We start from the raw sequence: 14,314 nt of genomic DNA, 5'->3' as shown, positions 1-14,314 counted from the left end.
TTTTCTGTTGGGTTTATGGAAATTTTCATTATTCCTTTTTTTTTTTTTTTTTTTTTGCCCTTTTTTGGGAGGTTTTTATGAATCTATAAAGAACATAGGCTTTGGATCTTTCTCACTTTCTTTGATGGGCAAAGCTATGCTCTAGTAATCCTGTGGACCTAAACCAAACTCATGTTTGATATCTACTCATTCGGCAGCATGTGTGTATCAGAAAAAAAAATGCTCATAACTAGTCAACCGTTGCAAGGGGTCTTTATTATAGAATATCTCAAAATTCTGCCTAACCCATAGACTGAGTACCTTTCTTTTTTTTCTTTTTTCTTTTTTTCTATAAAGGATTTGTATAGTGCCAATAGAAACAAATAAAAGTGGGCATCCCCAGCATATCAAAAAAGCAAAACTCTAATGAGTATAGGAACATTAAAAAAAGTTTTGAAATTTAAAAAAAGAGCTACCACTTGCATATGATTCAACTCCCACCAAATCCACCATTTTAAGCTTTCCTACTTCTTTTCCTTTATCTAAACAAAGTCTTCAACCGAGCAAAATAAAATAATAAAAAAAGAGAAAAGAAAAACCAAGGAATCCTATTTTGTATAAGAAACTAGCATATACCCATTATCCACTAAATCTTCTTCTACACAATTACACAAAGCCAAAGTCTCAACGTTGACAATCTCTAGACTTTATCCACTACTCTTTGTTTTGAGCTTGTTGGACGAGTGGACTAGGATGATTCGAGGACAAGAGCTGTGTTTGCTTCTGTGATAGTGTGGGAGTGATTGTGATCACCCTCATAGGTGACAATCAGCATCGTTGGATCATCCAAAGCTCGCTCCACATGTTTGCGTGCAGGGCAGCCTCTCAAGCTACTACATTTGTAGTATCCCCTGAAATTGTGATCCATAGCAACCATATCGTTAGCTTGTCAATTTGACACAACGACCATAGCTTGACCACAAGAGACTGAGTAATCTAAAAAAACCACAACATGGACATGTAAACTGTGAAGAGAGATAAGTTTTCTTATTCGTTAGTTTGCATGGAGTCTGTTCCACCAAATCTTTATAAATGTTATTTGTCGGATTTTTCTTCTTATAATTAAAGTGGCCTTCTTGGCCGGTTTCTCAAAAAAAAAAAACTGTGAAGTACCATTTGTGTACTACAAGCACAAATGAGTTGTTCCTTCTATAGATAAGTTACACCCACTAGTGAGATTTAAACCATTTCTTGATAAAGTTCATTAGCACAAGTAATTGAAAATGCGGTTGAGTAACTTACAAGGATAGTGAGTTTAAAATAGATCTCCCGTCCAATTTAGGGCATGGGCAATATTTGTTCCTCAATTTTAAATGTTCTACTCTAGTCATTGTGTAACAATTTAGTCATCTTGTCAACTTTCCATCAATACCCCAAATTGGATAGAATAATTTTAGCAAAATTGCATGAAAAATTGACAATAGGATTTTAAATTGGTTACTCTTTTAGTCTTAAATTTGAGTGGAAAGTTGACAACAAATTCGCCCATACCCCAAATTTATTTATGAAGGACAAAATAAATAAAAAGTGAAATTCACCCAAAATTAAATATAATAATAATAATAATAATAATAATAATAGGAAGCGTGGAAGGAAAAAAAGAAACACTAGAATTTAAAGTAATTGAAGAGTGTACACCACAGATACACACCTTGGATGTGGAGAACCTTTGATTGGTTTCTGGCCATACTTTCTCCATGAATACTCATCGGGTGGAATATCAGCCATTTTTGGGCTAATTGCAGGGACTCTTGTCACTCTCTTTATTTTAGATTTCCTGCTCAAACGAATTAAAAAACCCAGTTTCAATATTCAGATCAAACACAATTTTAAGTGCTAAAACTAAAACCCACATCAAAGAACAAGCTGACACTAAATTACTGTAAAAAAATACCAACCTTTTCTTGGAACAGTGACATCTCCCAGAAGATGAGCCACACTTGAGTGCACCATCATCCATCGAACTACACCTCCTCTTCAAAGACAGAGGTGGCTTTCCCACAGAGGAAACCTGTGACAGGTTTGTAATTTGGAATCCAGAAGACAAAGAAGGCTGTAAACTCTCAGTGTCCCCTGTTAAACTTGAAACAAAAGAATTCCCAGCTGAAATTGGTGGTGAAGAACAAAAACTTATACTATTAGCCCCATCTTTTCTCTCCAAAGATCCAGCTTTTGCTACCATAAGACCAAGAGGTTGTTGGTGTACATGGGTGTGACTATTTGGTAAAGGAGGAAGCCTAGAAATTGGTGTGGGAGTTGGACAATAAACCTTGAAAGCAGAAACAGGTTCTAATTTTTGCCGATGTGGGATTGGTATATTACTTGGTCCTGGTTCTTGAACCTCTTGGTTTTCTTGTTTCTGTTGAGGACTAGCACCCGCAGGAGCTCTTCGAAAACGAGCATGGCCAAGTCTCTTCCTATCTAGCAAAGAAATCACCCTCTTGAACTTGTCCACAGCTACATCAGCAACAGCACCAACTTCCATTGAAGCTTGCTCTTGAGAAATCAATCGCATCAGCTTCTCAACGCTTTGAATCCCAGCTGAGGCTGCTTCTTTTACAGCCAAAGCGTTCTCTTCACTACTTTTCCCTGCAAAACTATCACCCCCATATCCCATCATTAACTCCACAGCCATAATTTCCCAAACACCATTAACCATAAAAAACCAACCTTAGTCTAGATATATGAAATACCCAACTCTTTTTTATATTTTAGCTACTAGTAGATGTGGAGCTATAATGATGAAAATTTATAGTACTAAACTAGTAGTACAAATCTTGGTGCAGAATGAAAGGGTGAGAGACCAAGAGATTGAAATTGATGACGAGGAAAGCAAAAAGCGAAAAATTAAATAAAAAAAAGAGGATTCGAGTCAAACTGATGCTCCTTACAAAGCAAGGTATAGGGTCACTGACCTGTCGTTTCTATTCATTTGTAGTCAAACTCACCAACCATTCCTGTCGTTCCACGTGGAGTTTTTGGGTCACGGTATTGACCGTGTTTTAAGTGTGTGGACCCCAACAAAAAAACGGGTTGGAGACCGTGTAAAATGATGAGCTTAGAGTGGAGATAAGGTCAAAAGGTTGTGATTAGCCGTTGGATTGATGACTTGGTAAAATACTAAAAGGAGAGAGAGAGAGAGAGAAAATAAAATAAACAATACTTACAACACATTCATACATTCTCAAAAAATAAGGAACACATTCATACTTGTTCAATTTTACAACTCGTTGAATTGTTGAATTACGAGTCTTCGAGGAAAAGTAACAAGTCCATTTATCATTTGGTGTCAAGAAATACTATATTTATAATATTTTTATAATAAATTTTAAATAGTAAGTTGTTGTTAACTGTTATTAGTAGGTAAAAAGGTAATTTTAATTGTAGATTCAAATGAGAATCAGCAACAACTTACCATTTATAATTTATTGTGAAAGTGTTGCCAACGCATTTCTGTTTAGTTTAGTGTCTCACTCGTCAATATATTGTAAAACTAGTAACAACTTACCACTTATAATTTGTTATAAAAATGTTGTTGACACATTTTTATCTAGTGTATGTTATGAAATTAGGTGAGAAACTAAAAATATTTTAAAAACAAAACACGTTAGTTGAGGACAGTGAGGCAGAGTTGACCTTTAACAGCTTTTGATGCAAAAGTCATTTTGAGTGAGGAGGTGTGGGGTGTGGGACCCAATGAGGTTCCTCTTTCACCGGACACCGGAAGCTGCGTCAAAGGCTCAGCTTTCAAGTCACATGGGATTCTTTTTTCTTTTTCTTTTTTTTTTTTTTAATTTTCTTTCTCTCTTGCCTCGTGACCAAGTTTCTTTTTACTTTCCTTCTTCAAATTTCTTTGTTTTTGTTGTTTTTGGAATATAAAATCTATGACCCACCACCGTATAATTAATGGAAGATTTTCTTCGAGCCGGTTGATATCACTATTCATCATGGGATTTGATTCGCTTGTGTCCAACATAAGAGTCAAATGATGCATGGACCCCTGTTACTGGATGCTCACAAGGCCAACTTTAACTAATTTAGATTCTTTTAATTTATTTAGTGCTACTAATGAGTAATCAAATTGACACATTGAATAAACAACTCATAATTTTCCCCCAAATTGCCTATTTGGTCAAACTTTCATCAACTTGGTTTTTCTCTTTTTCTTGGAACTCAAATTCATTCCTAACTCCTAAAGTTTTGTATTGCGTATAGTTATACTCTAATGTATAATCGCGGCACGAATATGATATGTCTTAAAACGACGTTCAACGCACCAAAACACCAGAGAGAAGTCTTGCGGTTCATTCATATCCTGTTCTAGAATAACTTAACCAGTACACAAAAGAACTTAGAGGAACTTCTTTCCTATGAAAAAAAACATAATATGAAAATTAGAATCTTGTTGACAATCTCGTCTCCTATTGTCTTTATTCCTCTTGGTTTTTCACTTTGTGTCAGTCTTAATTGGACAAAAGTCTAAAAGAGAACCCATGAGGTATGACTTGATCTAGATCTGGACCGTACATGGTGGGGAAGGGGGAACAAAGAGAGGCAAAAAAAGTATAAACATTGTCTAATGGTGGAACTTGACGTAAAACCTTACACATCTCTAAGATGTAATAAAGCATTAAAGGCTTTTTTAAAGGCACTAAATTGGAAATGGATGGGATCAAGGCAATCGTGTTTGACTTGCTTTTAGCAATAGTTTTATAAATTCTTATCTTAAGATTTACACTGCCTAATCATCACCAATACAGTATTGCTAATCCTCCATGTGCTGGACTCTAGAAATTTTGATGTTGTTAAATTCTAAAGTAACAGATATTCCGTATAGGTAAGATGCTCTAATAATACTTGAAATGGTATTCTTAATATTTTAACAAATTTTAAAAAATTGAATTATTCAAATCTTTTCAAAACATGAAAAACGATTTTATCCATTAGTTGCAGTAGTATCTAAAAATAAATCAAAATCAGCTTTATCAATTAAAGCTTGATTTGTGTAAAAGAAAAATACAACAACAGAGCATTCATCTCAAAATTAAAAGAAAATTGAAAAAAAAAAAAAATAGCTATCACAGAATAGCTTCACACAGTTGTCATGCAATTGAGAACAATGAGAAGTGTAAAACAAGCAATGCGAAAATCAAAAGGGTGGAAATTTTTTTCAAAAAAGCATTTTTGATGTACAGCTTCTTTTCTTTGTTCTCTTTGGTTTTTTCTTCACCATGTCACAACTTGTTGAAAATCTAATGTAAAAACTTTTACTTATTCTATAATATACAGTTTTCCTTGCGCGCTACTTTTCTTTCTTACAATAGCAATCACGAAATACTTTTTCACACATGAATATTATGCAATTAAAAAAAGTCAAACAAACAATAGGAAAATCAATGACAATACTAACTTTACCATAATTCTTAAACAAAATCTGTGCCTTTTGATTCAATTCCCCAACCCAATTGCAATTAAAAAAAAAAAGAATAGTATAACAAATTACCTGTTTTCTAGTGTGAAAGCTAGCATTGAGACTCTCCGATTTCGCTCTTCAATGAAAGGTTACACACCTGAATTTGCACAAGAAAATAGGATGGGAAAAATATGAAAGCAAGAACCTAGTTTTAATTGTATTTTATATAGATAAACTGTGGGAAGGAATTGACTTTCCCATTCAATTAGATTGGAAATTTAATTTTGCATATGGCGTGGAAAAGGAACAGATTTTTTTGCAAAGATATGGGTAAAGGGAAATAAATAAGGGATCTTTTACAGGATTATTTTCCTTAGAAAGTTGAGGCAAGGTAGCAATCCTATGTGATCATTGCTAAATTTTAATAAGGTTGTATTGTGGGTTGTACTCTAGCGTCTTTTTTACTCGAAAATTCACACATTTGTCGTTAAGTACAAGTTCATAAAGCAAGAGGGGTTCATTGGTTTCGTGTAGATTATAGATATGTTTATGTGAATTTGAAGAAAGTTGACCTATGAAACGTGAAAAATTACCTAGTTGCTTATCCAATAAATTCAACTTTCATGACAAACCGTGTCAATTTAATGAGATTCTTTGAACTAGTGAGGAAGCTACAAAGTCAGCAACAACAGTTTCGTTTTTTTTATTGTTTTTTTTTTACCAAAAATAAGAAGCAGCAATAATTATGGCAATTAATTTTATCTGATGCGATAATGGGAAGAAAAAAACAAACATACATAATTAACATAATTAATTTGTGTCTTTTAAGACGTTGACTTTTGAATATTCCTTTGTTGAAACCCTTGAATGGTGGAATGGGCTCAATTAGTCCAACTCAAACCGGAATTGAACTGTGTAACAGTGTAAGTGTGTATTGATAAAGACAATGACGAGGTATTTTCCTTGACAACAGTATTTGAAAGAGATTTGCAGCTATTAGTCCAACTCTAAAAATCTCCGGGAGAAAAAAATATGGCTAACAAAATTTTATATTCACAGTTTCACACTAAATTGGTATGATGAAAATTAGATTTGTTGTACTCGATTTTCAATAGTTGACATTGACTCAAATTCTCAAAATATATGACATTCCCAATAATATTAAATTATATATTTTTAAGATATTACTAAAATATTTTTTAACACTATCAAGGGTTATATGAGTTTAAAATAAAATAAAATGAAGAAAGTGTTGCCAAACACCAATAACCATAATCATCGAACGGTTCTAAAATCATAAATTATTTCACAACTATTTTGTCACAATCATGTTAGATTGTAAGTGATTAACCATCACTTACATATAAATTCACACTTTTTTACCAATCACACTCTATCACATTATAATTGTGAAAGATTTGGTGATCTAAACTTTTCCACAACCAAATCTATTGAATTTTTTTTTTTTTAAGGAAAAAAAATCTATTGGGGACTCTTTTGATAAGTGTTACGTGTCTCTCAATGGCACTCCATGTGGCCCACAAGCATTTCATTTGTGGACTTGGCCATAAGTTGCGGCTGAACAACTGAACAAGCTCCAACATTTGGATGGGTATCTGCAATCGAATGATCTAGTGTTGCTGATGGGCCAAACTTAGTACCTAACAAACCAGCCACAGATAGGCTTGCACATGCCAACTCTTCCAACTCAAGGCCGACAAAGACCCACATGATTCGTTATTTTTGCAGTTCATTCATTGGTAGCTGAATCCCATCATTAATAGTCCAGTCACTCATGAATTTTGTCTAAACTGGCCCAGCCACTCAGTCCAAACCTTGGGAGCAACCTACTTTGCACTCAAACTAAGGCCCTTTCAAGATGAAAAGTGTGGAATGATAAGGTACAATTAACAAGTGCGAGCCAAGTGGCAAGTACTCCAAGAACTCGTCGGTAAGTGTGGAGTAGTCAATTTATTATTGACTCTTATCAGAATTCGTTACCGACGTCATTTTTTATATACTATTAACAATTTGTCATCTAAGTTTTGATATGACTCTTTAGTTATATTCATAAGCACTTCTACAGTTCCACTGTAGATTGACTCTTATCTGAATTCATTACCGATGTCATTATTTACATACTATTAACAATTTGTCATCTAAGTTTTGGTATGACCCCTTAACTATATTCATAAGCACTTCCACTGTAGATTCAGCTGCCAACAGATAATATAATCTGTTACTTTGAGAACTTTAGCAAATGGTCCAAATGCTTGAGCAAAAAAAAAATGGTCCAAATGCCTTTTGGATCCTCCACTTCATTCAATTTCCCAAAAGATCCAAGCCCATACTGACACAATAGATTTCATAAGGTTTGTGGGTTAGAAGCTGTAGATAACCCATTTTTTGGTCCCTAGCTTAATAATGAACCAAAAAGCCCGCATGGAATGCCCAAAAACACCATAACTAGATCTTAAGACATTCCTTGGATCCTCTATAAAGCCTTGACCAGACCAAAGCAAGCATTAAACACAACTCATTTGCCCCCTGACTAACCACATTTATATCATTTTGCTTAAGATCAGTCCCTGTCTTAATAAACCAACATATTTGTGAGTGTGTTTCTATATGTGTGGCAAGAGAGGTTAAGTCCTCTCTCTTTCACTATCTCTTTTCTAATTTTTCCAACCTTTTGTGTTATAATTGTAATTCATTATATTGTGCAAAGGTCATTTAGTACTGATATATTTATTATTTAAAGAGTATTAGTCCTTGAGTGAATTCTCAAAGTGCATCACTAGCCTCATGGGCGGCACTACAGCCAGCCTAGGGATTCATTTGAACCCCCTGACCTGACCCAAAAAAAAAATATATATATATATATATATATAAATATATATATATAACCCCTAAATAAAAAATTTGAACACCCTAAATTTAAATTTTGTTTGAACCCAGCTCAAATATAATTATTTTAGTACTACTTTCACAATATTTTCACAATAATTTTACAATAAAAATTAGATGGTATGTTGTAATTGGTTTTTATCTAAACTCACAATTAACATCACTTTTTTACATATCTTTAACAACTTGTCACCTAGATTTTATTATGAAAGTATTGCATCAGTAGCATTATTATTAAAATTGTTTCTTCGTTAAACAAAATAAATAAATAAACTTTCTCTACGGACTATTCCTAACTTCGACACTATTGACTTCCCTAGAAAATAAAAATAAAAATAAATAATAATAAAAAAAATCCTAGAGCTGTTACTAACTAGCCTAGCCTTCGTCACATTGAAGTGAATAGTGGACTCAACTTTCTTTACAACCCTAGCCGAAAGGCTCGAAAACCCATTTGCACGCGGCATGGCAAAGAAACCTAGTCGACCCCAACGCTTTGCCTGTGGAAAGTGAAGTGTTTTAAGTATGGTCATTAGTCATGATCTCTAGTTTAAGTGGAACTAAGCTAACTTTTTCCAGTTTAAAATGTGGACTCGGTCTTTTGTTTTATTGTTGTGAAATAATTTTCTTATGCAAAATTAAAGAACAGAGAGAAAAAAAATACAATAGTACATTTAGACTCTCACAAAAGCCAAACTCTAAATACATCCTTAGCTCTCTCCTACAAAAATAAAGAAAACAATCACTCTCCTTGGCAATTACATAATTGTGCCCGTGGTTCACAATTATGTAATCCAACAAGGACTTGGTTTACAAGTCCTCATTAATCATTACACACAGCAAGCAACGAAAGGAGTTAAACTCCTTGCATGACATGTACAGTCCAAGATTCTAGACCAAACTCATGCCACCGACTTAACAATGCATTATTGTATTTGGAATGATACTCGACTGAAGTGGGATAGAGGTTTTTTTTTTTTTTTTTTTTTTGGGTACTGATTCTACTGAATTGTACAGAGATAATAACCTTGATACGATGCAACGAACCCCTATATAGTATAATACCCATTCGCATCAGATATATCAACTTCCAAAAGAGGTGCAGAAGAATCCTTATCCAAAGAAAGAAATACGAAGGAAAGGATTATCAATTATGTGCACGATAGATTTTTGCTTTATTGCCTTTTCAAATCGGCGATAGAAAAGTCTGACCCTGCCCATTCCCACCAAATTCATGCATGTGTTAATTAATTAACATTTATCTCAGCAATCCACCGCAAATATAAGGTTATGAAATCCTTAAAACTGAACAATTTATAGCTAAGAACATTAGTATTGTGGAGGCATTTTACTAAAATGTTAAATTTACTATCAGAATATAGCCAAAAGTGGACTGCATCAATGGAGCCAAACCCTTTTTTTTTTTTTTCTGCTGATGGTAAAAAAAAATTATTTCATTAAAAGATATATTATTTTATTGTGTTGCTGGTAGTGATGGTGATGGTGGTAATTATTGTTTACTGTAGTAAATATATTATTTTATTATATTAAATGTTAAAATAAAACCACATACTAAGTGTTTTATAAAATGATATGATAAAATAAATAAAATAATTTTTTGTAATGTCAAATTGTTAAATTTTTTATACCACCAATACTAATATGATATAGTACAGTACAGTCTTACTTGTTAGTGCTAAATACGAATGAAAATTTTAATTTAAATAAATAATAATAATAATAATAATAACTTTTCCAATTTGATAAATAGTAAAAATTAAACCAACACAAGTTACAAAATAAGTTGATGTTTGCTGGGAAATGATCCTCTTCATTTCATTGTCACTGTTACGAACGTAATGACGCACATGATATCTTTTCTTTCTTTCTTTTTTCAAATCAGTTATCAGTCTTTATTTGATTTGATAGAATAGAATTTTAGATGGCGCCATGTGGTTTTAAATCAATGAAAACTAATCTTTATATAAAAGGACCATATCAATTTTCTTCGATATGGAGAATAGAGAGAATATTATGTCCTCCATGGTAATTCCGAATTTTAATTGCTTGCTCATTAAGGATAGTTCAAGTCTACTTCATGCACAGTTGGAAAAGCTAAATGCAATTGGATTAGGACAGGTTTTATATTCAAATCTTATCAAAATCCAGGGTTATTGGTCAAAGTTTGTCTATATTGTTGGGCTACAGAGAGCTTAGTTTGTCTTTGATCAGAGTTATGGGCCAAAATCGCACAATATTATTGTTTACCGAAATATATTTCAATCTACCACTGTTTCAAAAATATGTAGGGATCTACCACTTTTTGGATACTCGAATTCCATAAACTTGAGTTTCATCAAAAATTTCCCAGCATATTTGAAAGTTATTTTTTCAAAAAATTCGAGTTCATGGGCCCAAAAAGTGGTAGATTCCTATATATTTTCAAAACAGTTGTAGATTAATACATATTTTGGTAAACAGTGATATTTGGCTATTCTGGCCAGATTTATGATCTAACCTAACTTGGAAGCATTACGATTTTAGATGGGAGATTTTCTAAGGCTTAATTCATGGAGTGGAAGCTTGAGTCGACATGCCTTTTCACACCATTGTTTGGGGTATTTATTTGTCGCTTCATATTAGGGCTTGACATAGTACAAATGTAGCAACTCCATGGACGTAGGCAAATTACCGAATCATGTATATTTCGTGTCAGAGCAATTTTTAGGTACTCCCGAAGCACAGAGAATGGTGTTTCATCTTCTCATATTCATGGTAAGATCTATTCATTAAATTTATAGTAGGGTCCACCATGAATGTGAAATGAGAGAACTTTATTTTTCCGTACTTCAAGAATATTTAAAAATTTTCGTTATTGTCATGTGATTTTTTTTTAACCTAATTTTTCTTTATTTTTCATCTCTCACATTCACAGGTTTTTGGAATTATGGTAAATATAAATTCCTAAGATGTTTTTAATTAACAGAAAATCAATTCTATTTATTGGTTTGTATAACATCAGCGTAGACAAACTTTTCAAGGAAATGTAGAACATCTTCTATCCATGCACTTGCATTTTCAATATGTTGAGCACACCTAGCTAAACTATGTGCAACCTTGTTCCCAAATCTCAACTCTTGTTTACATGGGACAATCTCCACAATTTAACCAAATTTATGGTTCTTGGTCTATGCATTGATAGGAATAAAAGTTAACCATGAAGACATGTTGACTTACCTTCATTTGAGATAATAATTATCTTATGTATTCGATATATACAATTTTTCATCTCATGATTCGACAGCCATACGAAACACACACTCTGGGAGATGGAGGGTGCATATATACATATTCATAATTGTAAACCACCACCATATGTTCACTCCCTGTCCTGGATTTCTGTCTATTTCATTGACTGTCAACTACAAGTGGATCTCACTATCTGTAAGCGATAACAAATGAGTGAGCCTTATCAAATAACGACGGGCTAATTAGTTAACTGACTTTAAAGACTCAGCCCCAAAAAATTCAGCAAAAAATAGAGATAGGGTGGGACCATCTTTCCCACAAGTAGTCCTTAACACTTCGAAGAAAACAACTCAGAAATTAGAATCTTCATAGTTCATAAAGAATTGGAGATCAGCATTCAGCACACAGTGTGTTCCTGTTCAACGATTCCATGTGCTCCTTTCTTAATAGTTTTTTTTTTTCAGTTTGATCAATCCGCTCCATGTGGCTCAGTGTTCACAGTAGCCAGGCCCAAATCAAAGACTTTGGAAGCATACGTATTACTGTGAAGAGAGGTCACGTTCAACCGTTTTGAATTATTAAAATTCTAGTATTATTATGGGCTGTGGGTCCAATGTTGCCCATCATGACGGATCTGCTATAAATAATGGTCCGAGTCACATGAGGGCCTGTCACTAGTCTTCCTTTAGTGACCAATTGAATATAGAATCAACTTGCATCTTTGGACCCCTCTGCATCTGCTTTGAATCTTTTCCTATACTTTTTATCATGTATGGATAGAAATGGTTGGGGGTTGTTATTGCATACTCCGGGCTACCTCCCTCTCATAGAGGGGTGAGCTCCATGGTAGGTAGAACCACCTTTCGGTGAGAGGAAGAGAGTATACAATAACTTTCCAAAATTATTAGAGACAAGATATAAAATATGATTTTTAGTCCTCTAATTTGATGATTTCTTGTATTCATCTAAGTGGAGTGTAGGATGCATCCATACAACTTCGACTAGTGCATCTATCGATTTTTTTTCTTAACTAATATAAAATATTAAAAAAAATTCTTTAATAATATAAAAAATTAAAAATCTTACAATTTTACTTTAGGAAAGTACATAGATAAGCAACCTTTATCTTGGGGACTTCGGATCTGGAGGGGGAAAGAAGCATGTTTGAAAGCAACTTGAAAATTGACCGAGGTTCAAGTCTCCAGAAAAGAGTTTCACGCACATATACACTTAAATTTAGGCTATAGTAGAATTCTATCTTGTATCAAAAAATAAAAAAATAAAATTGACAAATAAATAAACTTAGGGTCATGCTAACGAGTACTCTTAGGTCATTGGTTAAGAATCCAATTAAAGAAAGTTTTTATGGAAAAAAAAAAAAAAAACAATTAATGTTTTGATAGCTTTTTTCATTTCCCATAAAAATGATGTCAAAACTTTCTTTAATTATAAATACGTTGTTATGGTTTATATATAGCAAAAAAAATAACCATAAAGGGCTTTTGCACTGTAAAGGACATTAGGCCACACAACGTTCTCTCTTTTTCTTGATTCCATTTTATCTATTTATAAATTTTTTTTTTATTCCTTTGACAAATAAATAAATTTCTACAAATGCTTAGACGAATAATTTTAGTCATATAAACTATTGTGGGGCCCAATAGTTTATGGGCCCGGCTCGCTCGCTTATAGGGAGTCCACAGGCCCCAAACTAAAGGAGGCCAGGGCCCAAGCCCAAAAATAGTGAGCCCGATGTGGCCCAAAGATACGTCCGAGGACCGCTCAGTCCTCGGAAGACCCAGAATCCCATTGACGAAAGTGGAATACAAGCAAACTTAAAAGATCAGAAAATATCTCAGGGAAATAGTCCTTAATACCCTTCGTTGACATGACACCGCATCTAACAGAGCCGGATTCTTAGGCTTTATGGACCATTTCCCACAATTTCGGGATTAGACTGATGGGACAAATCTCTGTCCTGGAAAAGTCGACCCTACACGTGGACGGGGGATAATGAACGTAGGCTAGTATAAAAGAAAACGCAAGGTAACAAAGGGGGGGGGGATCCATCTCACTTCCTAAAAAAAAAAATACTCCAGGAATGAGAATGCCCGGATAGCATATGCACTCCACCATGGAAAACTCATCGACGGGTAACCGGAGAAAAATATTAGTGCTCCTCGGACAGGATCCGAGGAGCCCAATCCATCAATTTTGTAAAGTTAGTGGGCTTAGATAACCGGACTAAAGCCTTTTCCAGTCTAGGTTTATCTAAATGTCCTGCCTGTACTAACACCCCGTGACCCAACTACAGCCTTTCAAGCCCACTCTCTATAAAATTTATTGTGAGGGATCCATCACGCGCGAGCCCAACGTCATTGTTGGGCCGCTTGAGAATCGTGTCCCCACAACTATTTATAACTATTTGTCAATTTAGTGTATGTTTGACTTTGACATCAAATTTTTTGTTCAACTTTTTGCTTTTATCTTTTATTTACCGTTTTTTAAAATCTTTTTTTTTTAAATATAGACATACTATAGTATATTTTTAACAAAAAATTAAATAAGCTAATGCTAAACACAAAATTCATATGACTCATTTAGATAACTTAAGAGTTATTTAAACAAAATATGCGTGAATGGTTATTTAACATCATATAATCGATCAAAAGAATCAATTTTTAGTTACAAAACTGAGGTAATATG

General features: G+C 33.8%; 1 protein-coding gene across 1 annotated transcript; it reads right to left on the bottom strand.

Moving 5' to 3' along the window:
- Positions 1-438: 438 nt before the first annotated feature.
- LOC126710168 (probable WRKY transcription factor 7) lies at positions 439-2,878 on the bottom strand. Its single transcript, XM_050410556.1, has 3 exons — positions 1,938-2,878; positions 1,691-1,816; positions 439-890 (listed from the first exon to the last, which is right to left on the bottom strand). The coding sequence occupies exons 1-3, from the start codon at positions 2,696-2,698 to the stop codon at positions 728-730; spliced, it is 1,050 nt and encodes a 349-aa protein (XP_050266513.1). The 5' UTR covers positions 2,699-2,878; the 3' UTR covers positions 439-727.
- Between the last annotated feature and the right edge of the window lie 11,436 nt (positions 2,879-14,314).

Source organism: Quercus robur, chromosome 2, assembly GCF_932294415.1.
Source record: "Quercus robur chromosome 2, dhQueRobu3.1, whole genome shotgun sequence".
NCBI classification, from domain to species: Eukaryota; Viridiplantae; Streptophyta; class Magnoliopsida; order Fagales; family Fagaceae; genus Quercus; species Quercus robur.
This window is presented reverse-complemented; position numbering and strand designations above follow the sequence as displayed.

Excerpts from the sequence above, each read along its gene's own strand:
- LOC126710168 (XM_050410556.1), bottom strand. The coding sequence starts at position 2,698 with ATGGTTAATGGTGTTTGGGAAATTATGGCTGTGGAGTTAATGATGGGA. Across the intron at positions 1,817-1,937 it reads TGTCACTGTTCCAAGAAAAG|GAAATCTAAAATAAAGAGAG; the intron begins GTTGGTATTTTT and ends TCGTTTGAGCAG. Across the intron at positions 891-1,690 it reads AAAGGTTCTCCACATCCAAG|GGGATACTACAAATGTAGTA; the intron begins GTGTGTATCTGT and ends TCACAATTTCAG.